At 40.5% G+C, this 22,012-nt stretch overlaps 1 protein-coding gene across 1 annotated transcript in view; it reads right to left on the reverse strand.

The window, feature by feature from the left end:
• Window positions 1–9,369: 9,369 nt before the first annotated feature.
• Window positions 9,370–22,012, reverse strand: part of NPEPPS (aminopeptidase puromycin sensitive) — an 87,182-nt gene continuing 74,539 nt past the window's right edge. The window contains exons 18-23 of the mRNA XM_079726131.1: window positions 18,215–18,357; window positions 17,040–17,096; window positions 14,098–14,205; window positions 13,458–13,613; window positions 13,140–13,187; window positions 9,370–10,895 (exon numbers count right to left, since the gene is read on the reverse strand). Coding sequence (XP_079582257.1) covers window positions 10,743–10,895; window positions 13,140–13,187; window positions 13,458–13,613; window positions 14,098–14,205; window positions 17,040–17,096; window positions 18,215–18,357 — 665 coding nt within the window. The 3' untranslated portion in view covers window positions 9,370–10,742. The remainder of the gene's footprint in view (window positions 10,896–13,139; window positions 13,188–13,457; window positions 13,614–14,097; window positions 14,206–17,039; window positions 17,097–18,214; window positions 18,358–22,012) is intronic.

A 22,012-nucleotide genomic window follows, 5' to 3' on the forward strand; every position in this document is an offset into this window, starting at 1 on the left:
ACTTAGCATATGTCCTCGAGGTTGATACATTTCCTCCCTTAAGTCTGAACAGTATTACATTGTTTGTAGCACATTTTGTTCATCCATTCTTCCATCAACGGACACTTAGGTTGCTTCCACCTTTTAGCTATTACGAATAATGCTGCTCTGAGCATGGGTATACACGTATCTCTTTGAGATCTTGCTTTCAGTTTTCTTGGATATATACTTGGAAGTGGGATTCCAGTAATGCGTTTTTTTAATTTTTTTTTTTTTTTTTTTTTTTTTTTTTTGCGGTACGTGGGCCTCTCACTGTTGCGGTCTCTCCCGTTGCGGAGCACAGGCTCCGGACGCACAGGCCCAGCGGCCATGGCTCACGGACCCAGCCGCTCCGCGGCATGTGGGATCTTCCTGGACCGGGGCACGAACCCGTGTCCCCTGCATCGGCAGGCGGACTCTCAACCACTGCGCCACCAGGGAAGCCCTCCAGTAATGCATTTTTTAAATTCTCCATCTCATTCCAAAAATGATTTGAGGCCACTGTCCCAGCACCTTCATAAGTATTAAAAAAAAAATTTTTTAAAGTTCTGAATTTCTAATGAATGAACAAAGGGGCCAGAATGTAACAGAGGAGACGACAGAAAGGAGTGGCCTGTGAGAAGTCTGGCAGAATAAAGCTTTTTACCTTTACCCTCGGGAAATAGCTGCAAATAATTAAGATCCACCAGAGATGGACCGGAGTGGCCAAGGCTTGTTTTCCCATCTACATAAAGGTCTCCAAAGCATTCCCAAAGTTGCATTCAAATAGAGTAAGCCCTGTGCCTATGAAAGGGTCACAGAGGAGGGATTTGGTATTCATGATACCTGGTCTGTACAGGGGTGGGTGCACAAACTCAGATATTCTGGGCCTGTCATGCGACCTTCATAAAGGATCTAGTCGGAGTGGGGCCTGTGGTGGAGTGTGCTGGCCATAGGTCTGTACTCAGCTCCAGACACTGATGTCAGATCTTACGATTTTTCAAGAAAAACTAGATACATCTGAAACTAACACAACATTATAAGTCAACTATACTCCAATAAAAATTTTTTTTTAAAAAGAAAAGCTGGAAACCTGGATTTTTATGTAGAATACCATGATTTTCTAAAGCTGGCATTTAAATTTTCAAAAAGATTTAAAAGGCATTGTGTAGGGTTTCCCTGGTGGCGCAGTGGTTAAGAATCCGCCTGCCAATGCAGGGGACATGGGTTCGAGCCCTGGTCCGGGAAGATCCCACATGCCACGGAGCAACTAAGACCGTGTGCCACAACTAGTGAGCCTGAGCTCTGGAGCCCACAAACCACAACTACTGAAGCCCGTGCGCCTAGAGACAGTGCTCCGCAACAAGAGAAGCCACCACAATTAGAAGCTCACGCACAGCAACAAAGAGTAGCCCCGCTCACTGCAACTAGAGAAAGTCCGTTCACAGCAACGAAGACCCAATGCAGCCAAAAATAAATAAATAAATTTATTTTAAAAATAATAATAAAATAAAAGGCATTGTGTAAATCAAAGACAAAATACAAGTTTGCAGCCTCTGGTGTGTGGTACTGTGGAGCATTTATGGTAGGCAGTGACTTCTGGGGAAGAATTGTGTCTGGTTTGTTTGGCCAGGGCTGGGGAGAGGTCAACGGGGCCTAAATCAAATGCCCTTCTGTCCTTGGGTAAAGCTTAGTGTGTTGCAGGCAGAGAGGAAATGGCCTAAAATGAACCATTAAGTTCTCCTGGTAGCATATCTGTGCCGGCCAGACAGGAGAGGAGGGCCCCCAATTTCGCATCATTTCTGTGAGATTCGTTTGTGCCTACTTCACAGAACCGCTGTAAGAATAAAACATCACAGGGCTTCCCTGGTGGCACAGTGGTTGGGAGTCTGCCTGCTAATGCAGGGGACGCGGGTTCGGGCCCTGCTCTGGGAGGATCCCACATGCCGCGGAGCGACTAGGCCCGTGAGCCACAACTACTGAGCCTGCGCGTCTGCAGCCTGTGCTCCGCAATGGGAGAGGCTGTGACAGTGAGAGGCCCGCACACCGCGATGAAGAGTGGCCCCCGCTTGCCCCAACTAGAGAAAGCCCACGCACAGAAACAAAGACCCAACACAGCAAAAATAAATAAATTAATAAACTCCTACCCCCAACATCTTCTTAAAAAAAAAAAAAAAGAAGTATAAATTCTATGCACAATAAATAAGTTACAAGGATATATTGTACAGCACAGGGAATACGGCCAGCATTTTATTTTAAAAAAAAATAATAATAATAATAAGAAAAAGAATAAAACATCACAGATTTGGAAAGGTGTTGAATTTCTCCTAAAATGTAATGCAGGTGCTAACTGGGATAGTTATCTTGCCGTGAAGAGCTCAGAAGAGTGTAATGTTTTGGGAACAGCTTCTACAAAAGCTGACCTAGGAGATGCTGGGCCCCAGCTGTGGCTGGAAGAAATGAAGGGGAAAGAATGTGTCAGCCGTTGTGCTCTGGTGGGTTTGAGAAGGAGGCAGAACACCGATCTTTCCTGGAAGTGGCGCTGAAGAGTCAGTGCGGAGTTGAGAAATACACGTGGCCATAAATGGCATGTCCCTGCTCCAAACAGCTCAGCTCATGCCTGGCTTCGTGAACCTGACACTGGAAGTTTCAACTGAAATAAACTTCTGACCTTTCCATCAGTTCCTTTAAGTCAGAGTTTTATATGTTATAGACTACTTCAGGACTTCCCTGGAGGTCCAGTGGTTAAGACTCCTCACTTCCACTGCAGGGGGCACGGGATTGATCCCTGGTCGGGGAACTAAGATCCTGCAAGCTGCATGGCACGGTCAGAAAGGAAAAAAAAAAAAAAAAAAAGACAATTTCATATTCCCACTTAGAAGATTTGAACTGTTACTTCTGTTACTTAAGAAAGCAGCACTGCTTATTACTACTACTACTATCATAATGTTAGTAATATTCCTATCATGCTTTATAACTTATAAGACCTTTCACTTGCATTCTTCTCATTTTGTTTCCTGGTAACTCTGAGATTATTATTTCTCACTTTACAGATAAGGAAACTGATGGTTTCCCACTGTCCTTTAGCTAAAGGTTAGAATCTTCAACATGACCTAAGTCCCTCCCTAGTCTGGGCCTTGCCTACCTCTCCAGATCCCTCTTTCACTACCTTCCCAAGACCTCTCTTTGTTCCAGCTATTCTGGATTTCTTTTGAGTTCCTTAAGTAGGTCAGGTTCTCTCCAGCCATAGGCCTTGTGTTGCATGTGCCGTTTCTTCCACATAGAACACTTTCCCCTGTCCTCTTTGCCTGGCTAGCAACTACTCATCTTTTGGGTCTCAGTTTAACACCATTTCTTCACGGGAGCCTTTCCTGAACATTGAGGCTATGTTGGACTCCCCAGTAATATCCTCTTATACCCCCCGGCACTCCCCATTCCAAAGACTCATCACACTTCAAGTTACTCATTCAATAATTCTTGTTCCTGCTGGACTGTAAGCTGCATGAGGCAGAAACCAAATCTGCCTTAATTGATTCTATAGTCTCAGTGCCTCGTATAATATACTTCTTTTGTTCTGAAAGCTTTTGTAACGAGTCTGCTATCTGGATTCCACTGCCATGGAACTAATGCATCAAAACCTTGCCTTCAAGTCCAGTGCTGTGGGGCTTTTCTGACAGGCTTCTTCTGATATTTCAGTAACCAACATCCTTTGATTAGTGACCAAAATGCACACCTCCCACATCCAATAGCAGGTTGTAAGGTTAGAACACAGTGACACTGTATTCTTTGTTAATGACTAGAAAAGGCTGGTGCTGTTCTCACCTCTTCTGTTGTTTCTGTGATGCTCACATACCAATGAGAACCTTTGCCTAGCATCCTTTTGGAGCAGTCAAGGGTGGATCACAGATGACAGGGACATTAAAAGCTATTCAGGGCTTCTCTGGTGGCGCAGTGGTTAAGAATCCACCTGCCGGGCTTCCCTGGTGGCGCAGTGGTTGAGAGTCCGCCTGCTGATGCAGGGGACACAGGTTCGTGCCCCGGTCCGGGAGGATCCCACATGCCGCGGAGCGGCTGGGCCCGTAAGCCATGGCTGCTGAGCCTGCGCGTCCGGAGCCTGTGCTCCGCAATGGGAGAGGTCACAACGGTGAGAAGCCCGCGCACCACAACAAAGTAGCCCCGCCCCCGCCCCCTGCTCGCTGCAACTAGAGAAAGCCCGCGCGCAGCAACGAAGGCCTAACGCAGCCATAAATAAAATCTATTAATTTTTTTTAAATAAACGGTTATTTTTTAAAAATAAAATAATGAAAGCTATTCTGACTATTCGCATCTCAGGTCTTGGTTTGGTGCACACCTGGGTCATTTATAGTTGGATGGCACATTTGTTTTACTTGTTGGAAGCAGTGAGGTATAGTTACCAAATTAATGGTGCAAGCCTAGGAGTGGAAGTAATACAGTTGCTCAAGCTGGCAAGGCAGGCGTTAAGCAGGTAAGCAGGGTCCAGTGGGAGGAACGCATGGCCTCATTTCAACAGCTGCAGCAAGCTGAAGTCCCTGAAGGTTTTCAAGCCAGCTACATCTCTCCTCAGCACAGTCTTTATGAAATCTGTCACCATATAACTTCCTCAGTCCAGTTCACGGTGATCAAAACTTGTGGCTAAATACCCGGGCGGTGGCGTATAAGGTTGCAAATGTTAGTTCCAAATATAGTGCAGTTCACGTCGCCAGTAAGGAAAGAACATTGAACGAATTCATTACATGAACTGCTTAAACTAACTGAGCCTGAGAGCTTAAAGCCACATTCCTCAAATATGTGCACTCCACAAAACTGGCACTTAGTGTCAGGCAGTCAGGCTGGAAAACAGTCGTGAACCAAAGAATCTAAACAAGGAAGAAATGCTCTCAAGGTATGCATTTGCCATATGTTACTTTGTTCTCAGGTCATCTTTGGTGATGTGCTCCATGACTTAAAGCATGACATCAGGGGTCGCAGGTCTGAGCCTGGCACACTTGGCTTCACAAGGCAAAGACTGAAAATGTGTGGCACTGGTTACAAAGGGGAATAGGCAAAAGGGGCACAGCCTGTCTTTGTTACCAAAATAATTAAGTGCATAAACTAAAGTATAAAAACATAGCTGGAAGAATATGCCCCAAACATCTATTCATCATGATTGTCTTTGGGAGGTGGGTTTATAAGAAGAGAGAGTCACTTTCTAGGGGTTTTTTTTTTTCCCTTCAAAATTTGGAAAATGGATCTGTATTACATTTTGTGAACAGGATTAAAATTTTAAGTGGATACAGTATTCTCAGATGAATAGCAAATTGTTACAATGAGGTTGGTAAGGAAAAGCCACAGACTGTAATTATTTTCTACCATACACAAAAAATACACTTGCATATACTAGATATAGAACAGTTCAAATAGAACCTTCTTTGGTGATGGATATGACCATATAGGTCATATATACTATATACATATATACAGATATACTGTGCTGCCCAATATGGTACCCACTAGCCATGGGTGGCTACTGAGCACTTGAAATGTGGCTAGCGCAGCTTAGGAACATATTTTTTATTTAACTTAAACTTAAATAGTGCATATGGCTAGTGGCTACTGCATTTGGACACATAGGTCTAGAACCTTCCATTTACAGGAAATAAGATTGTCAGCAGGGGCAGGGAGAGACCAGATTTGGTAGCCAAGAGATCTTCTATAAGCCATGTTCTGTTATGCTGTCTATCCAGTAGAGTCTATGTACTCTAGGATTGTTACAATAGAGAGGAGGCACTTCTTTACACTTGTAAAGGCCACAGCATTAACTTCATCCTACCACACCCCTTCACATTCTCCTGAGTTTAACTGCTCCATTGGTAGATGAAGGAACTGACCTATTAGAAAAGCAACAATCATCTCACCCATCCTCATTCATCTCAAATATTTTAAATGTTTTGTATTTTTTTCTTACAGACTGTTTCTTTTCACCTCTCCTCCATTATCTTGTATTCTATGTTGTCTTGAGACTTCTCCCATTAAACCATCAACCATTCAGTATACTGTTTTCTTAATTTTTTTTGTCAGTCTAATAAGCATTAAGAGTATATCCAGGGCTTCCCTGGTGGCGCAGTGGTCGAGAGTCCGTCTGCTGATGCAGGGGACACGGGTTCGTGCCCCGGTCCGGGAAGATCCCACATGCCGCGGAGCGGCTGGGCCCATGAGCCATGGCCGCTGAGCCTGCGCGTCCAGAGCCTGTGCTCCGCAACGGGAGAGGCCACAACAGTGAGAGGCCCGCGTATTGCAAAAAAAAAAAAAAAAAGAGTATATCCATAAGATGAGTATATATAATACAAGGTAGATAATCAATCCCCTAGTAAATTACAGTGGATTAAAATTGCAGTGTAATGTAATATACCTGTACAGTTTGTCAAATTTATGATAAAAGTTAAGGTTGTTTTGGGGTGAGAGGAGGCGGATGTCTCAGAGGACCATACTGGTATGATAAGCCAAACCATGGCAAGATTTAATGTTTCTTTCTTTCTTGGTTGTCATTTTAATTGGTGTATAGCATGTCTGCTGGCAGCTGCTGGCAGCTTCCTGAGAAAGCACAGATTATGAGAGTAAGCTATGTTCCTCCTCTGTTGCTAATTCCACCCCAGCGCTGGGCCAGAAGTTCAGTAGTGGAAGCTACAGCTGCCAGGTACCAGCACCGACATCAGAGGAGCAGTGTTCTTTACAGACGGCAGCAAGAACCCCGCCGGCTCTCCTGACACCGCCGTCTACCACAGTCTGCCACCAATCGTACTGGTAGAGCAACCTGATGTGGGTTCCTGGGGAGAGCAGTTGTTTGGCCCGATGTTTCATTAACCTCAGGGTCTCCTGTCTCAGTCTTGCATTGGAAACCAAACGCCTTAACTACTTTGCTTGCACTCGGGTTGGTACAAGAAGGCATGGTCCAGGGGCTTCCCTGGTGGCGCAGTGGTTGAGAGTCCGCCTGCCGATGCAGGGGACACGGGTTCATGCCCCGGTCCGGGAAGATCCCACATGCTGCGGAGCGGCTGGGCCTGTGAGCCATGGCCGCTGAGCCTGCGCGTCCGGAGCCTGTGCTCTGCAAAGGGGAGAGGCCACAACAGTGAGAGGCCCGCCTACCGCAAAAAAAAAAAAAAAAAAGAAGGCATGGTCCATCTTGGGTGGGTATTTTCCATTACCACAAAAGAGAGTCCTATTAAAAACAACAACTCTGAGATCCTAAAACTAGTATTTAGTAAGAAGAGATTAAATTCTCATCAGCTGATTTTATTATTCAGTCAAAAATGATGCTGTAGGGCTTCCCTGGTGGCGCAGTGGTTAAGAATCTGCCTGCCAATGCAGGAGACACGAGTTCTGGTCTGGGAAGATCCCACATGCCGCGGAGCAACTAAGCCCATGCACCACAATGACTGAGCCTGCACTCTAGAGCCCGCAAGCCACAACTACTGAAGCCCGTGTGCCTACAGCCTGTGCTCTGCAACAAGAGAAGCCACTACAATGAGAAGCCTGCGCACCTCAACGAAGAGTAGCCCACGCTCGCTGCAACTAGAGACAGCCCATGCGCAGCAATGAAGACCCGATGCAGCCAAAAATAAAAATAAATATATAAAAAAATGATGCTGTAAGTATAGATTCAAAATTATAAATTTATTACCAAAAGCTTATTTTCTTGCTGAGAAAAAAAAATTACTAACCCTACAAATGTGGCTCCAAGTCCAGGACTCATTTGGATAATAGAGTTGAAAGACTTGATTTAAATTTATAAAACCCCTCCTACCCCCGCAAATTGCACACTACAGAGGTATTCTTTTCAAAGGGGTTCCTTCCTTCCTGAAATTCATCCTTAGAAAATGCAAGAATTCACCCACAACTGCCCACTGTCCCCAAAGGCTTTACTGCTTCCCATTAATAAAATACTCTGTAAGGAAATAACAACACATTCATCTTTCTTTCCAACCTTCTGATTTCCACTAAAAATTTTAACCGAAGAAAATTAGGGAAAAGGAAAAGGACTGAATATCTTTAAAGCTATTGCCTGGGTCCAGTGTGACTGTCTGATCTTCTAATTGTGTAGACCTAACTAACAGTTAGCTGGGAGAACACAGGTTTTTGCAGACTGGCAAGCTTGCGTTCATCTCTAGTCCTGAGAGTTATTTGCTGTTTAACTACTTTGCCTAATTTTTCGGTGCCTGCTTTCTCATCTGTAAGATGAGTATATTACCTAGGATAGGGAGCTATTTGGAGGACAAATTAAAACATCTGACAGGGAATTCCCCGCCGGTCCAGTGGTTAATGCGCTTTCATTGCCGAGGGTGCATGTTCAATCCCTGGTCGGGGAACTAAGATCCTGCAAGCCTTGTGGTGTGGCCAAACAAAACACAAAAATCTGACATGCAAAATGTCGGACTAAGACCTCTAGAGACCCAAAGCATCAGGACTGTGGTGCCCAGATCAATCAAGGTATTAGTAGAAAACAGAATACACTAAAACTGGGTAATTTGAGAAAGGTTTAATAAAGGGACTGTTTACAAAGACATCGGCAGAGTTCAGAGAAACCAACAACGAATAATGGAGTTATCCAGAGCTAGTAAATGAGTGGTCCTTTCTATCCCTAGACCTGAAGGGCCAAAGAGAAGGAGCTAGAAGCTAGAGAGGCTGCTTGATAGGAGTCGCAGTCCTTGGTAGAGGGACTCAGACAACCTATGAGACCTGGCAATTTAGAAGCCAGGGGAATAAATACCCTAGCTTCTAAATATCCATTCCTCTGCCTTTTGATCTTCTGAGGGTGTTACTAATTGGATCAACACAACCTGAAGTCAGAGGGCAAAGGAGCCTGTTAGTGCAGTCCATGGGGGTCAATACCTCCTGGGACGCAGAGCAGGATGAAAAGTAGTTCTAAAGAGGAAGCGGAAGATACCTAGCGCAACCTCTTCCCCAACTTAATTCAAACTGCTAAACCAGTATACACAAAACTTGCATGTATGCTGAAACTAAAATAACTTCTTTCCAGGATTTGACTGTGAGTTCTTTAATTAAATCAGAATTTCTTTCAGTCCTTTTGATGCCGGTGGCACATGCCTAGATAAAAGGAAGCCTCAATAAATAGGAACTGGCAGGCTCAAGCTAACTCCTGAATGCTGACTCTAAGAGACTTTTGAGTTAACCCAGAACTAATTTAGGAGGGATCTTAAGATTTTTCTGGTTAGGTACTATTCATTAGGAATTCAGCAACTGGATTTTCTTAGACTCAAAAAAATCCTATGGTAGTAAAATTTCTTATAATCCTACTAAACGATAGGAAAGGTTTTAGTTGCTTATCAGAGAGAATAAAGGACATCAGGACATCAATTTCACATTGACATTTTTATTAACGCCAACTGTTTTTTAATTATTTTTTTTAAAACAATAGCACAAAAATGTTTCAAGGAAGCAGTCTCACAATCTGATGACCTTCTGAAATACAGTTAAGCCACACCAAATATGAATTCCTGTTAATAACACACAAAAATATTTTTTTTTTAAGAAAAAGAAAAGAAAAAAGGTAGGGAAAGAGGAAAGGAATGAAATTTAGACTTAAAATTTACTGGATTAGGTTGGTGAGGCTTGTTAGTAGGATACACTGTGGAAGCAGAGTGGCACACACAGGCTTATAGTCTTTGTTGTTTTTAAAACCAGTTACCACTAATATATAGGCCCTGCAGCAGTTACCAATGACTTCTTACATGCCCGAAATGAACCAGAAGAAGCCAGTGTTGATACTGTCATGAAGAGATTCAACAGTTGGCCTGTCAGACAACTAAGACCATTTTCAGCAGAGTAACTCCTTCAGAAAGGCCTGGATGAAAACCTTTCATTTCTATTGTCTCACCTATATGCATTTCAGGGTTCTTAAAAGTCATCTTAAAAAAGAAAGAAAAAAATAATGTATATCAGTTTCTCTTATTTAATGTGGCTATAAAAGATGTTTCCTTATTATTTCTTTATCTCTAAGAAGGACACCGGGGTGGTGGGTTGGGGATGGAACTAGGGGAGGAAAAAACCCAGACCAGGATAGGTTGTTTTTTTTTTAACTTTTTTTTTTTTTTTTTTTTTTTTTGCCAAGGGGTCACACAGAAGGGAAAGCAAGGAGGAAAACTACAATCCTTGGTTCAGATTGAGTTATGCAGGAAAATATATCTTCCTGATCAGTCCCCATGCCAAAAAAAAAAAAAAAAAAAAAAAACCCACTTGAAATTATGCACAGACTCTATGTTATACCAGCTATCAGCCTTTCATGTTTAACATCCCCAGCAATGGACACTACCCTTGGTTTGTAGGCTGCTTGTAGAACCCATTTCACAAAAATCCTCTTTACCCAGAAGCCTCTAGTTTCCTTTTGGTAGGTTATAAAAACAGAACATCTGTCATTAACAGGAGAGTGTTAAATACTTTTAACCACTGACAAGGCTTCAGGAAGTTTCACAGTTTCGTTATGCTCTATTTTATTACTATCATATTTACATTTTTTTAATTTTTTATTTTTTTTGCTGAATTGCTGATTTTCCTTTTTCAATAGAATTTAATTCTGGAGTGTGAGCAGGAACCAGTTAACTACATTCATTGTCCAACCCCCACTGGCTTGAAAGAAGACTCCAAATTCTTGGCATATGAATCAGCTGTTCGGTCGCTCCACCTTATCCCTGCATGAAGCAGCAGAACCGCAGTGGCGGCATGCTCCGGGTTCATGCTGTGGGTGGTGAGGCCTTTCGCTGAAGGAGGTACTGGTGGATGCTCTCAGCATCACGCTTTAGCCAAGCAGCATTCAGCAGGATATTTTCACAACACTGCTGGATGGTACGCTCAGCTGAAGGAGCTGGGTGACTCTCGAAGAAAGCCTGGTATAAAACAACCCAGAATGTAGGATCATTACCAGCAATAGTAAGAAGCTAATATCACAGGCTATGAAAAAATACCCACTGTCTATAAAGAGTTCATAAGCTTCACTCATGAAAATTTACCACTGCCACCTCCAGGCTAGAAGAAAACAAGCAGCTCCTTGTACCTGCCTACAGGAATTCTCCTCCAAATATGTTATATGCTTACAACCTAATCAAAAGTTAACAGTAAAGAGACAGAACCTACGGCCTTTCTTTTAAGTTCATTGTCCAACCAGCAAAAGAAAGTAAAAAAGAACTGATATCAAGGACCTACTCTGTTCCAGGCCCCCTGTGTTAGTTACTTCATCTAAATGACAATCTTATCACTTCATTTTACAGATGAAACTGGCTCACAGGGGTTAAAAAACCTACTTGAAGTCTAGGTTTTGGAATCAGACTTGGGACTTGATCTAGGCTCCATCATGTACTAACCTGTGACTGAGTAAATTAACTGCTCTAAGTATGTTTTCTCAGCTATAAGAAAATATTTATTCCAGAAGATTAAAGAGACAACCCATATAAACAGTTAGCATAATACTTGGCACAGAGTAGTTAAGGACTCAACACATTTTGGCTGCTTCAAATAAAGATTAATTTGTAAGGGCTGATAAAATTAAGAAGCTTAAATTGCTTCTATATCCTAATAATTTAAAATTTTATAGACTCACATTTTTCATACAGTAAAACTACTTCAGAGTTTCTTGTAATTATCACAATGCTTATTGATTAAACGCTGAATAAACCATTTTCTAATGAAGTACACCTGGTTCCATAGAAAATACCAACCAGCAGAAGGATAGGGGTCTTTCCTTTGAGCTAGTCATCACAGGTATAAGAGAGAGAATAACTAATTCATCAGATTAAGTCTAGACCTTTTAGAAATCAATAACGTTATTTAAACGGATGACAATGGCTCCTGCTCCAAGGCTCCTATCCCAGTTGGGTTCTTAGGGCCTGAGTGAGATACAAGACTTCCTGTCATTTCACCTCAAGAAACAGCACCACTATTTACATACCAGAAACCTGGGAATTATCCTTGACTCTTCCTTCTTCCTCCCCAGATACGTTCACAACACAGAGAAGCCACTCAGTAAATACTGGTTGAATTAAAGATTAACAAAATCAAGCCCCTGAATTTCTTTCTTACTCCATCTTCTCCAAGCTACTACATCATTTTTGCTTGGAGAGTTAGCTTCCCGACATCTTCTCTTCTCCTTTCCAAATTATGCATTCTCCACACTGCGGCCAGACTGAAATTTTTATCATATAAACAAAGGAGTGACTTGATCTGGTTTGTAAGCCATTCAAGGGCTTCCCATTCTTAGAAAAATTTTAATATGGCCTACAAGGCCCTCCTCGGTCTGGCCTCTACCTACTTTACCAGGCTTAGCTTAACCACTGCCCTCCCCTCAAACTAATTATACATATTTCTCCTTCAGAGTATTTATTACCTTTACAATAAAGTAATTATTAACACAATACAATACACAATGTAAACTAAATGAATCTTATTTCTAACAATGGCTCATAAAGTGATTCAAACATTATAGCTCTCAGAATTTCCAAATTCATACCTGATAACCCCCTTGCTTTCAAGAATGAAGGTGGAAGTGACACTTAAAAAACACTTTGCAATTAAATGCAATGAAAGGCTTAAAGTTAAGATTTTCCTAATCAGTGTAGATTTGTCCTCCAAACACTGAACTCTGCCACTAAACTGATTATCAGTCTTTCTAAGAGCTAAGAGAAGAGTCCCTACATAGTCATCTTGTCTCACTGTGCCTACAAAAGACCTATGAAGGTTTTAGAAAAGAAAAAAGAACTAATATCAAGGACCTACTATGTTCCAGGCCCCCTATGTTACTTAATCTAAATAACAATCTTAACACCTCCTTTTATGGATGAGGAGCCAGGCTCATAGAGGTTAAAAAACTTGCTTGAAGTTACACAGCTAACACGGGGCAGAGCGCAGATTATTTATACCCAGGTCGGCTGATGTCGAGTTCCACATTCTTTCAACCACACTTCAATGCCCCAAAGTAAATTCTTCAAGCATTAAAGATACAACCTAAACTGTCTTTCTCCAAGCAAGAACATGGAGACCCTAAAGTACAACATTACCCCAACACTCTATCATTACAATTTGGTTAGTGTTTTTACTTACTGGATTGAAAAGTGAAAAGTAAACAGTCCTTTCCTTACCTTAACTTCTCCAGCCATTTTATCAACTGCAAATCCCTCAACTGATAGCTGAAAAAAAAAAGGTTTATAAATAGTAAGAACAACTAAGAGCTTAGGAACAAACTTCCATTTACCATAAAAACAAATCATTCCATTCTTTCCCAACTTCAGTTTATTTTATAGGGTACAGGATGGGTTATGGAGAAACTCTTTAGTAAAGCTAATAACTACTTAAGGAAACTCTTAAAAAGCAAAGGCCATCATCTATGGGTCTAGTGAATCATGGATGTCTCTCAATAATATCCATGATAAGCAAGCTACTCAAAAATTTTCACCTACCTTTATTAGTCTAGATATTAAGAATCCTCCCTGGTATCGATTATAAAGTTCTTCCCAGTTGTCTTTTATGAATTTCCAAGCAGCCTTCCTTCCATGCTTACTGCCTCCAGCCACTCCACCAATTACTGATACAGTGTCCTGTGGACGTACCTCTTCCTAAAAAAAGGAAGAGAACTAAGTCTACCATATCCAGAACATCGTCTGCTGCCAGAAAGGGCAAATGCTGTTGAGGTACCCAAGTAATCCCACTGAAGACACTTATTGTTTTAGGAATAACTGGCACCAGAAGCTTCTAACAAAGAGGAGAATGTTTAACCTAAAGATCAGCCAAATTGAGAATGAAGCACTGGGATGGGTACAAACAGGCTGCTCAATAGATACTTGCTCTAGAGTAAAGAAAGGAAGAGACAGAAAGTAGGCACAGGGATGTGTCAGCTTTCCAGTTTATTTCCTCTCCCAACTATTCTGATTCTCACCACTAGAGGGAGATACAGTGATTAGTAACAAAAGCTTATTCCAGTCGTCCAAGAATGAGGGAGCCTTTAGTCTAGGGTTAAGGCAGAGAATGCTGAATCAAGGACACTTGCTGCAGATCAGTGGGTAACAATTCCCTCTAAAAGCAGTTTTCATTGTAACTTACTGAAAGTGCAAACGTGAGGACTTTTTGAATCAATTCAGGTGAAAGAGTAGCCCCAAGGACTCTTTCAATCCGGTTTTTCTCTTCCTGCATATCTGCTTGTTTGTGAAGCTATAGTGAAAAAATACAGATAGAGATAATTAACTTCTCCCCCATTAAGGTGAAACTTTTGCTCTACATTCTCATTGGCTAAGACTGCAGGATATGAAATTAACAAAAGAATATTTTTCAAGATGTTTGGGCACTAAATTTGTCATGTGCCCCTACAGTAAGACACTAGGTGTAAGTGCTTACTGTATGAATAGCTTGTCATCAGTTCTGAGCAGTTCAACATCAAGATCTAAGGGGTCAACCTGTCGTGACCAAATTCTTTACTCATTGGTGTCTGACTAATGTTCTATGTTAGATGAGCAAAATAATAATTACTAATACCACTTCAATTTATAATATTTTTCACTATTTACAATAGTGAAAAATATAAGACGCATTATTGAAAGTAATATTTTAAGAATGTTTGATGACATAAACATGCTCTTGATATATTAAATGAAAGAAGAGAGACAAAGCAAAATGATTCTAAATTTTTAAAAAGTTAATGTGAAGGGGAAAAAAAACTTGAAAACACATCAAAATATTAACAATAATAATGGTCTCTGATCAGTGGGATCATCACATTTTTTAACTGCAAAAGCAGCACATGCTGAATGAAGAATATTAAGAAAACAGAAAAGCATAAAGAAAAACCAAATCAGGAATAAGATCATATTATACATGCTATATTTGTGACGTTTTTAAAATTACATTTAAGTTGTTTTCTTCTTTATACTTTTCTAGTCTCTAAATCTTCCATAGTGAGTATACCAAAATCTTTTTTCATAATTAGAAACAAAATATTATTATATATTTTTTAAAATTAGAACTACAAATGTATATGAGATACTTCTCTAGGACAACTTAATTTATAGACTCTCTTGACCTTTTTTCCCCTCTGAAGATTTAACACTGACCAGTGTCTGGAGACCCCATCACAGCTCCCAGTTTCCTCTTCCTTTCCTTTGGACTCTTTTGAGCAGCAGTGTAGTAAAATAGATAGGAGGTCAGAAGACCTGGGTTCTAGTCCCAGTTTTGCCTCTAACTAGCTGTGTGATCTTGACTAAGTCCTTAACCTCTCCGGGTCTCAGTTTCCCCATCTGTAAAATGAGTGGGGTGGACAGATGATTTCTAAGGTCCTTTTCAGCTCTAATACTCAAGGTCTGAACTCTGGCTTTTAGGAAGCATTCCCCACCCCACCCCCTGGAGAACCTGTTACAGGAGTCCACTAGATGGCATCATAACACCACATTTCAAATACACTTTGAATTAAAGTTATTTATCCTGCTTCATTATTCCTAAATTACCAACCGAAAACAGTCTTCCTCATCTCTCATCAACTGGTTTCTTTCTTTTTTTTTAAATTTATTTTATTGAAGTATAGTTGATTTACATTGTTGTGCTAGTTTCTGATGTACAGCAAGTGATTCAGTTATACATACATAGTAATAGTTTGCATTTGCTAATCTCAAACTCCCAATCCATCCCTCTGCAACCTCCCTTGACTGGTTTCTTGAAGAACCCTGATTCTGCCTTCATCAGAGCTCTTTCCATAGTAAAGCTGAAACACTGTGAGCTCCCTTGTGTTAGATGCAAACATTTATTAAATAAACATACTAGTATAAATTCTTAAAAATATGTCATGACATGAAAATGTCACAGTACCTCTCATGAAAATTTCAGAACCCCTATTTTTCCCACACGTTTATGGAACAGACAAAAAATACCAAGTACTTCATTTCATATGCAAAGAAATATATGGTTTATAGTGCACAGGTTCACAGAATATTAAGAATGAGAAGGGACCTTAATGTCATTTAGTTGAAAGGTAAACCCGAAGTATATATTTTTATGTTATTAGAAAGGAAATCCTTATACAAGATCGGTAGTTAAAGCAATACAGTTTGAGATGTAGTTTCTTAAATAGAGTTTATAATATATATTTTTTAAAACATTCTAATCATTTAAATAGGATTTGTTTAGAACTAAAATACTAGAAATTAGATTTGCAATTTTGATCCACTTGGGATAAGAAAAGTATTCTGATTAAGGGTAGAAGTATTAAAGCACATCCCACTCCTATCCTGTTTGTCTCCCTAAGTGCAGATCATTTAATGAATGGGTCTGATAGATGATTTGGGTATTTAGGCACATTTTGCACATTTTATTTAATGGTAATAAGTAGAATCAGGTCTCTCCACCTCTAATGCAACCAGATTGTCAAGTTATTTCTTAGACTAATAACTGCATGGACAAGGACTGGCGATAGCACTTGTTCCACAGCATTAGGACTTTCAAACAGATCACTGCCATTATAAGGACATGGAAAGTTTTACCTATATTTTTCTAAGTCGGAGTTTAATTATATGCCAACCACCCTGGGAAACTACAGAGGCTGTGAGAGCAAGTGAATTAATTTACTGTCCATTCATGAGGCACTGGCATAGACCAAACCCTTGAGACACCTAATCATCTATCCCTTTTCTAAGCACAGAAACAAACCTTTTGTATAAAATGGGCAGAACCCCAAGTAAATTTGCACTGATGGGAAAAGTTTTAAGAACTTGATTTTTTAATCAAAATTAACATTTTGGTATTAAGATTTAAGATGCATAAATTCGTGAGTAAAAAAAAAAAGTGAAAAAATTAGATGACTTTTGGCACTTGTATTGGTAGTACAAATAAACAGATATTATATATTTCTCCCACAGTTTCCTAATATTTGCATGTCTACAGTATACATATCAGCATGTATTTCTTTTGCCAGGACTTTTTTTTAACCACTCAAGCTCATACTCTCTATGTCAATTCAACTTAAAAAGCAGAAAATGGGAGCCCTTTCTAGATTTACTCACCTTCAGCATAATGTCTAAGGTAGTGCCATCACCATGCTTCAAAACAGTCAGATAGACCTACAAGAGAATACAGGAACAAAAAAGAAGGCATCTGATTAAATGTATCTTGTTCCAAATATTCTAACGTTAAGAAAAGATAGAAAGCAAGTCAAAAAAAATTGTGTGGATATTACATATTAATACAAATTGTGGCAAGGATCTAAGAGCCCACATGAACAACCAGAAGGGTAGATGGCAGGTAGTAAGTAACAGCCGAACACACCAGTCTCTCAGGAGAATGTGCACAGATAGTCAATCACCTTTCAGTGCCCTAGTGCAGACTGAGAAGCTTGACATCAATGAGAAGCTGCCTACAGACCTCATAAGTGGTGTATATTGAAAGAATCAGGAGGGACTTCCCTGGTGGCGTAGTGGTTAAGAATCTGCCTGCCAATGGAGGGGACACGGGTTCGATCCCTGGTCTGGGAAGATCCTACATGCCGCGGAGCAACTAAGCCTGTGCACCACAACTACTGAGCCTGTGCTCTAGTGCCCACGCACCACAACTACTAAGCCTGTGCGCCTAGAGCCCATGCTCCGCAAGAAAAGAAGCCACCACAATGAGAAGCCCGCGCACCATAACAAAGAGTAACCCCCGCTCGCCGCAGCTAGAGAAAGCCCATGTAAAGCCAAAAAAAAAAAAAATTGTAATAAAATATCTTAAAAAAATAGAATCAGGGGACTTTCCTGGTGGTCCAGTGGTAAAGAATCCGCCTTGCAATGCAGGAGACGCAGGTTAGATGCCTGTGTGCCACAACTACTGAGCTCACGCACCTCAACAAAGGAGCCAGTCTGCTGCAAACTACAGAGCCCACGTGCCCTGGAGCCCCCATGCCACAACTAGAGAGAGAAAACCCGCATGCCACAACTAGAGAGAAGCCTGAGTGCTTCAATGAAGAGACTGTGTGCCTCAGTGAAGATCCCGCATGCAGCAACTAAGACTCAACACAGCCAAAAAATAAAAAAAAATAAGTGAAGAAAGAAAATAAATAAATAAAGGGGAAAAAAAAGAAAAGAATCAGACATGATTTGTGAGTCAATACTTAGGTCATTTTTGGTTACTATTAAATACATTCCACACTACACAGAATGATGAAGTCACCTAGAAATCAAGGTACTTTATTATGAAAACCTACCGGACTCCTCAAATCAGCGGAGAGAATCTGTTTCCCTTCCACATGGTCCTTAAACCGACGACGGGCTTCTTCTAACGTTGCCTTATGTCCTGCCTTCCCTAGTTTGCCCAGAACCAAGCCCCTCAGGAGTGCATCTAGATGACCTGATTGAGAAGTAAAAAGAGATACAAAACTACTTAAAAAGCGTATTTTTACAAATATGCCACCTGGATATCTTATAATTGTGTTATACCGTGTCTACAGTCTTGAACAAACAAAATCAATTACCTTAGTACTCGAGAGAACACTTGATTTAAATTTATCAAATAAGAATGAAATGAAGTGCTTAACACACTAGACAAGCAAATATGATGCCTCTGTCTATAGTTACAATGCCAACTGGATTTACTAAATGTTCACTCCATCTAGTTAATTACACTAATAAGAATTATGTGTGAAAGGAACAGACTTAGATCATGCAATTTTGACCCAAGATTTAGAGAAAGGTCACATATAGAACTAGTATGCTGGGTACATTGAAATCTTAGATTTTTAAAATCAAAATCTGATAGATTACTCCAAAGATATGCAGATGGCCAATAAGCTATCACTGGCCATTAGGGAAATGCAAATCAAAACCACGAGATACCACTTCACACCAATTAGGATGGCTAGAATAAAAGAGACAATAACAAGTGTTGACAAGGACGGGGAGAAATTAGAAACCTCATACATTGCTGGTAGGAATGTAAAATGGTGTGGCCACTTTGAAAAACAGTCCAGCAATTCCTCAAAGGTTAAACACAGAGTTACTGTATGACCCAGCAATTCCACTCTTCAGTATATACCCAAGAGAAATGAAAGTATTTGTCTATATAAAAACTTGTATACATATGTTCATAATAGTATTCATAACAGTCAAAAAGTAGAAACAATCCAAACATACATAAATTGATAAATGAACAAAGAAAATGTGGTATATCCATATAATACAATGGAATATTATTTGACTATAAAAGGAAATGAAGTACTGATACATGCTGCAACATGGATGAACCTTGAAAACATACTAAATGAAAGAAGCCAAATATAAAAGGCCACACAGGGTATGATTCCATTTATATGAAATGCCAGAACAGACAAATCCATGAGACAGCAGATTAGTGGTTGCCTGGGACTGGGTTGCCAGGGAATACAGAGTGACTGCCAATGGGTATGGAGTTTCTTTTGAGGGTAAAGAAATGTTCTGGAATTAGATAGTGCTGGTGGTTGTACAACATTGTGAAAAAAGACTGAATTGTATATTTAAAAGAGTGCATTTTGTGGTATATTGATTATACCTCAAAAAAAAATAGTTAACCTAGCATACAAACTGATGGACTGCAACAGCACAATGGACAAATAAATTGTGGTATATTCATACAATGAAATAGCACTCAGCGATAAAAAGGATGTATCTCTAGAACATTATACGGAGTGAGACAAGCCAGATAAAAGAATAGACTATATAATATGATTCCATTTATATAAAGTTCTAGAAGAGACCATATTAATCTAGGGTGAAAGAAGTCAGAATAGTGCTTGCCTGCAGGGGATGTGAGGGTTGGTGGGGTGGGTAGAGTGGCAGGGACTGGGAAGTGGCCTGAGGGCAACCTCCTGTGGTGATGGAAGTGTTGTATGCATTTGTCAAGTCACTGAATTGAACATGCACATTTTGCCATATTTAAATAGTAACTCCATAAAAAATAAGTTTAAGAAAACCATAAGAAATCAATAGATAACACGACGCTAGTGAAGGTTCTTATAAGAACCAATTTATAATTCTGGTGCTGATTTGCTGTGTTGATACAGGCAATATTTTTATTATTTTGCTATGTTTGATTCTTCCATCTGTAAAGCTGGGAAACTAATGACATTCTCCCTATTTCAAAAAGGAGTTTTTTAGCCCCCAAAGTTTCACATATTATCATCATGAAAGAAAAGTGCAACATCCACCAATTTACCTGCATCTGTGTCCATATACTTCCTGTCTTGTTCTTATGGATATGCTGTATTCCTACCTAAAGCCAACTCTTCCACTTGTGCAGTGGATCCTGACTCCTCTAGATTATTCAGCCATCACTCCAGCAATTACCTCTCTTTCACATCATGAATTTTTCTATTACTGCATCATTTTCATCAGCACAAAAACATATTATAAAGTCTCCCACTTTAAAAAAAAAAAAAGCCCCCTTGACCTCACATCTCTCTCCAGACTATCCCCTTTTATCTGATCCTCTTTTTACCAAAACTCCTTTAAAAAGTTGTCTAAAAGTGCTGTCTCCTTTTCCTCTCTTCCCATTCTGGTGTTGTTCATCACCACGCCACAGCACTTAGCCAATGCAATCAGCAGTTCTTCATCATTCTGCCTGACTTAGAGCAGCATCTGTCACAGATGATCACTTCTCCCTCTCTACTGCTTCTTTAAGGCTTCTGGGACACTCCTGTCCCTCTTGTCTCTCCTACCTTATTGTCCAGTCAATCTCCCTTGCTGATTCCTCCTCTTCTACCCAATCTCTAAATCTTGGACTGGCCGTGCCCTCATCCAATCTTATGGCTGTAAATACCATCTATGCATTAAATGTATCTATTCAGCCTGGACCTCTAGGCATGGGACTCCCCACTTGGATGTCTAAAAGGACCTCAAATTTAAGATGTCCAAAGCCAAACTGCTGATTCCCTTTTGTACCCAAATCTGCTTCTACAGCAGTCTTCCCCGTCCCTGTATATGGTAACTTCACTCTTTCAGTTCTTCAGGCCAACATTTGATGACTCCCCTCTTTCTCTCCACCACACAGGCCACCACCAAGTATTTTCAGTTCTACCTTCAAAACATACCCAGAATGTACTACCTCCAAGTGCTCCCTGCAACCAACACCCAACTGGATTACTGAAACAGCTTTCTAACTCGCCTCCCTGCTTCCTCTTTTGCTTCCTCTGCTACAGTCTGTTCTTCACACAGCCGAGTAAATAAGTCATGTTCCTCTGCTTGAAACTTTTCTCACACCACTGAACGTGCAAGTCCCACGGGTTCTATAGGAGCTGATATGCTTCCATCCTCCTCTCTCCCTCAGTTACTCTGTCCTGACTTTACCAGCCGCCTTGCTATTCCTTGGACATCTAAGCGTGCCTCTGCCTCAGGTCTTTTGTACTTGCTGTTTCCTGTTTGGACCACTTTCCCACTAGATATCCTCACAGTTCTCTCCGACAGGTCTCTGCTTATGCTCAAATATCATCTCACTAGTTTTCCTGCATTTTCCTGTCCACTCTCCATAAAACAGTGGCTTACCACTCCTTTTACTCCTGATCTACCTTACCTAACTTTATTTTTCTTCATGATACTTGCTGCCACCTAAAATATTATCTATTGAACCGTTTGCTGTGTCTTCCACTAGAATGTAAGCCACACAGGGCGATTTTTTGTTCACTGTTATACCACCAGCTCCTAGTATGGTACCTGGCATTTACTGGGTACATAAATATTTGTTGAATGAATAAAAGAAAGACATAGAGCTCTAGATAATTGTTACTATTGTTCTTACTGTAAAAAACTCCCAGAATAAGAAGGGCAGGAGGAAATACCACCTTCAGTTATTAGCATATGGTAGAAAATAATTATATTTAAAGCCCTGTAATCACTATTCCCAACATTTAAATGACAGCAAAAGAGTAAATACAGGATTACAGAAATAAACAGGAGAGAATACATGTAGAAAGCAAATAACTCCTTTAATTCAGAAAACTGGCCCCCTGTGTCTCTCAACACCTTTTCAAGTTGTA

This window comes from Hyperoodon ampullatus (assembly GCF_949752795.1).
Source record: "Hyperoodon ampullatus genome assembly, chromosome: 19".
Lineage (NCBI taxonomy): Eukaryota > Metazoa > Chordata > Mammalia > Artiodactyla > Ziphiidae > Hyperoodon > Hyperoodon ampullatus.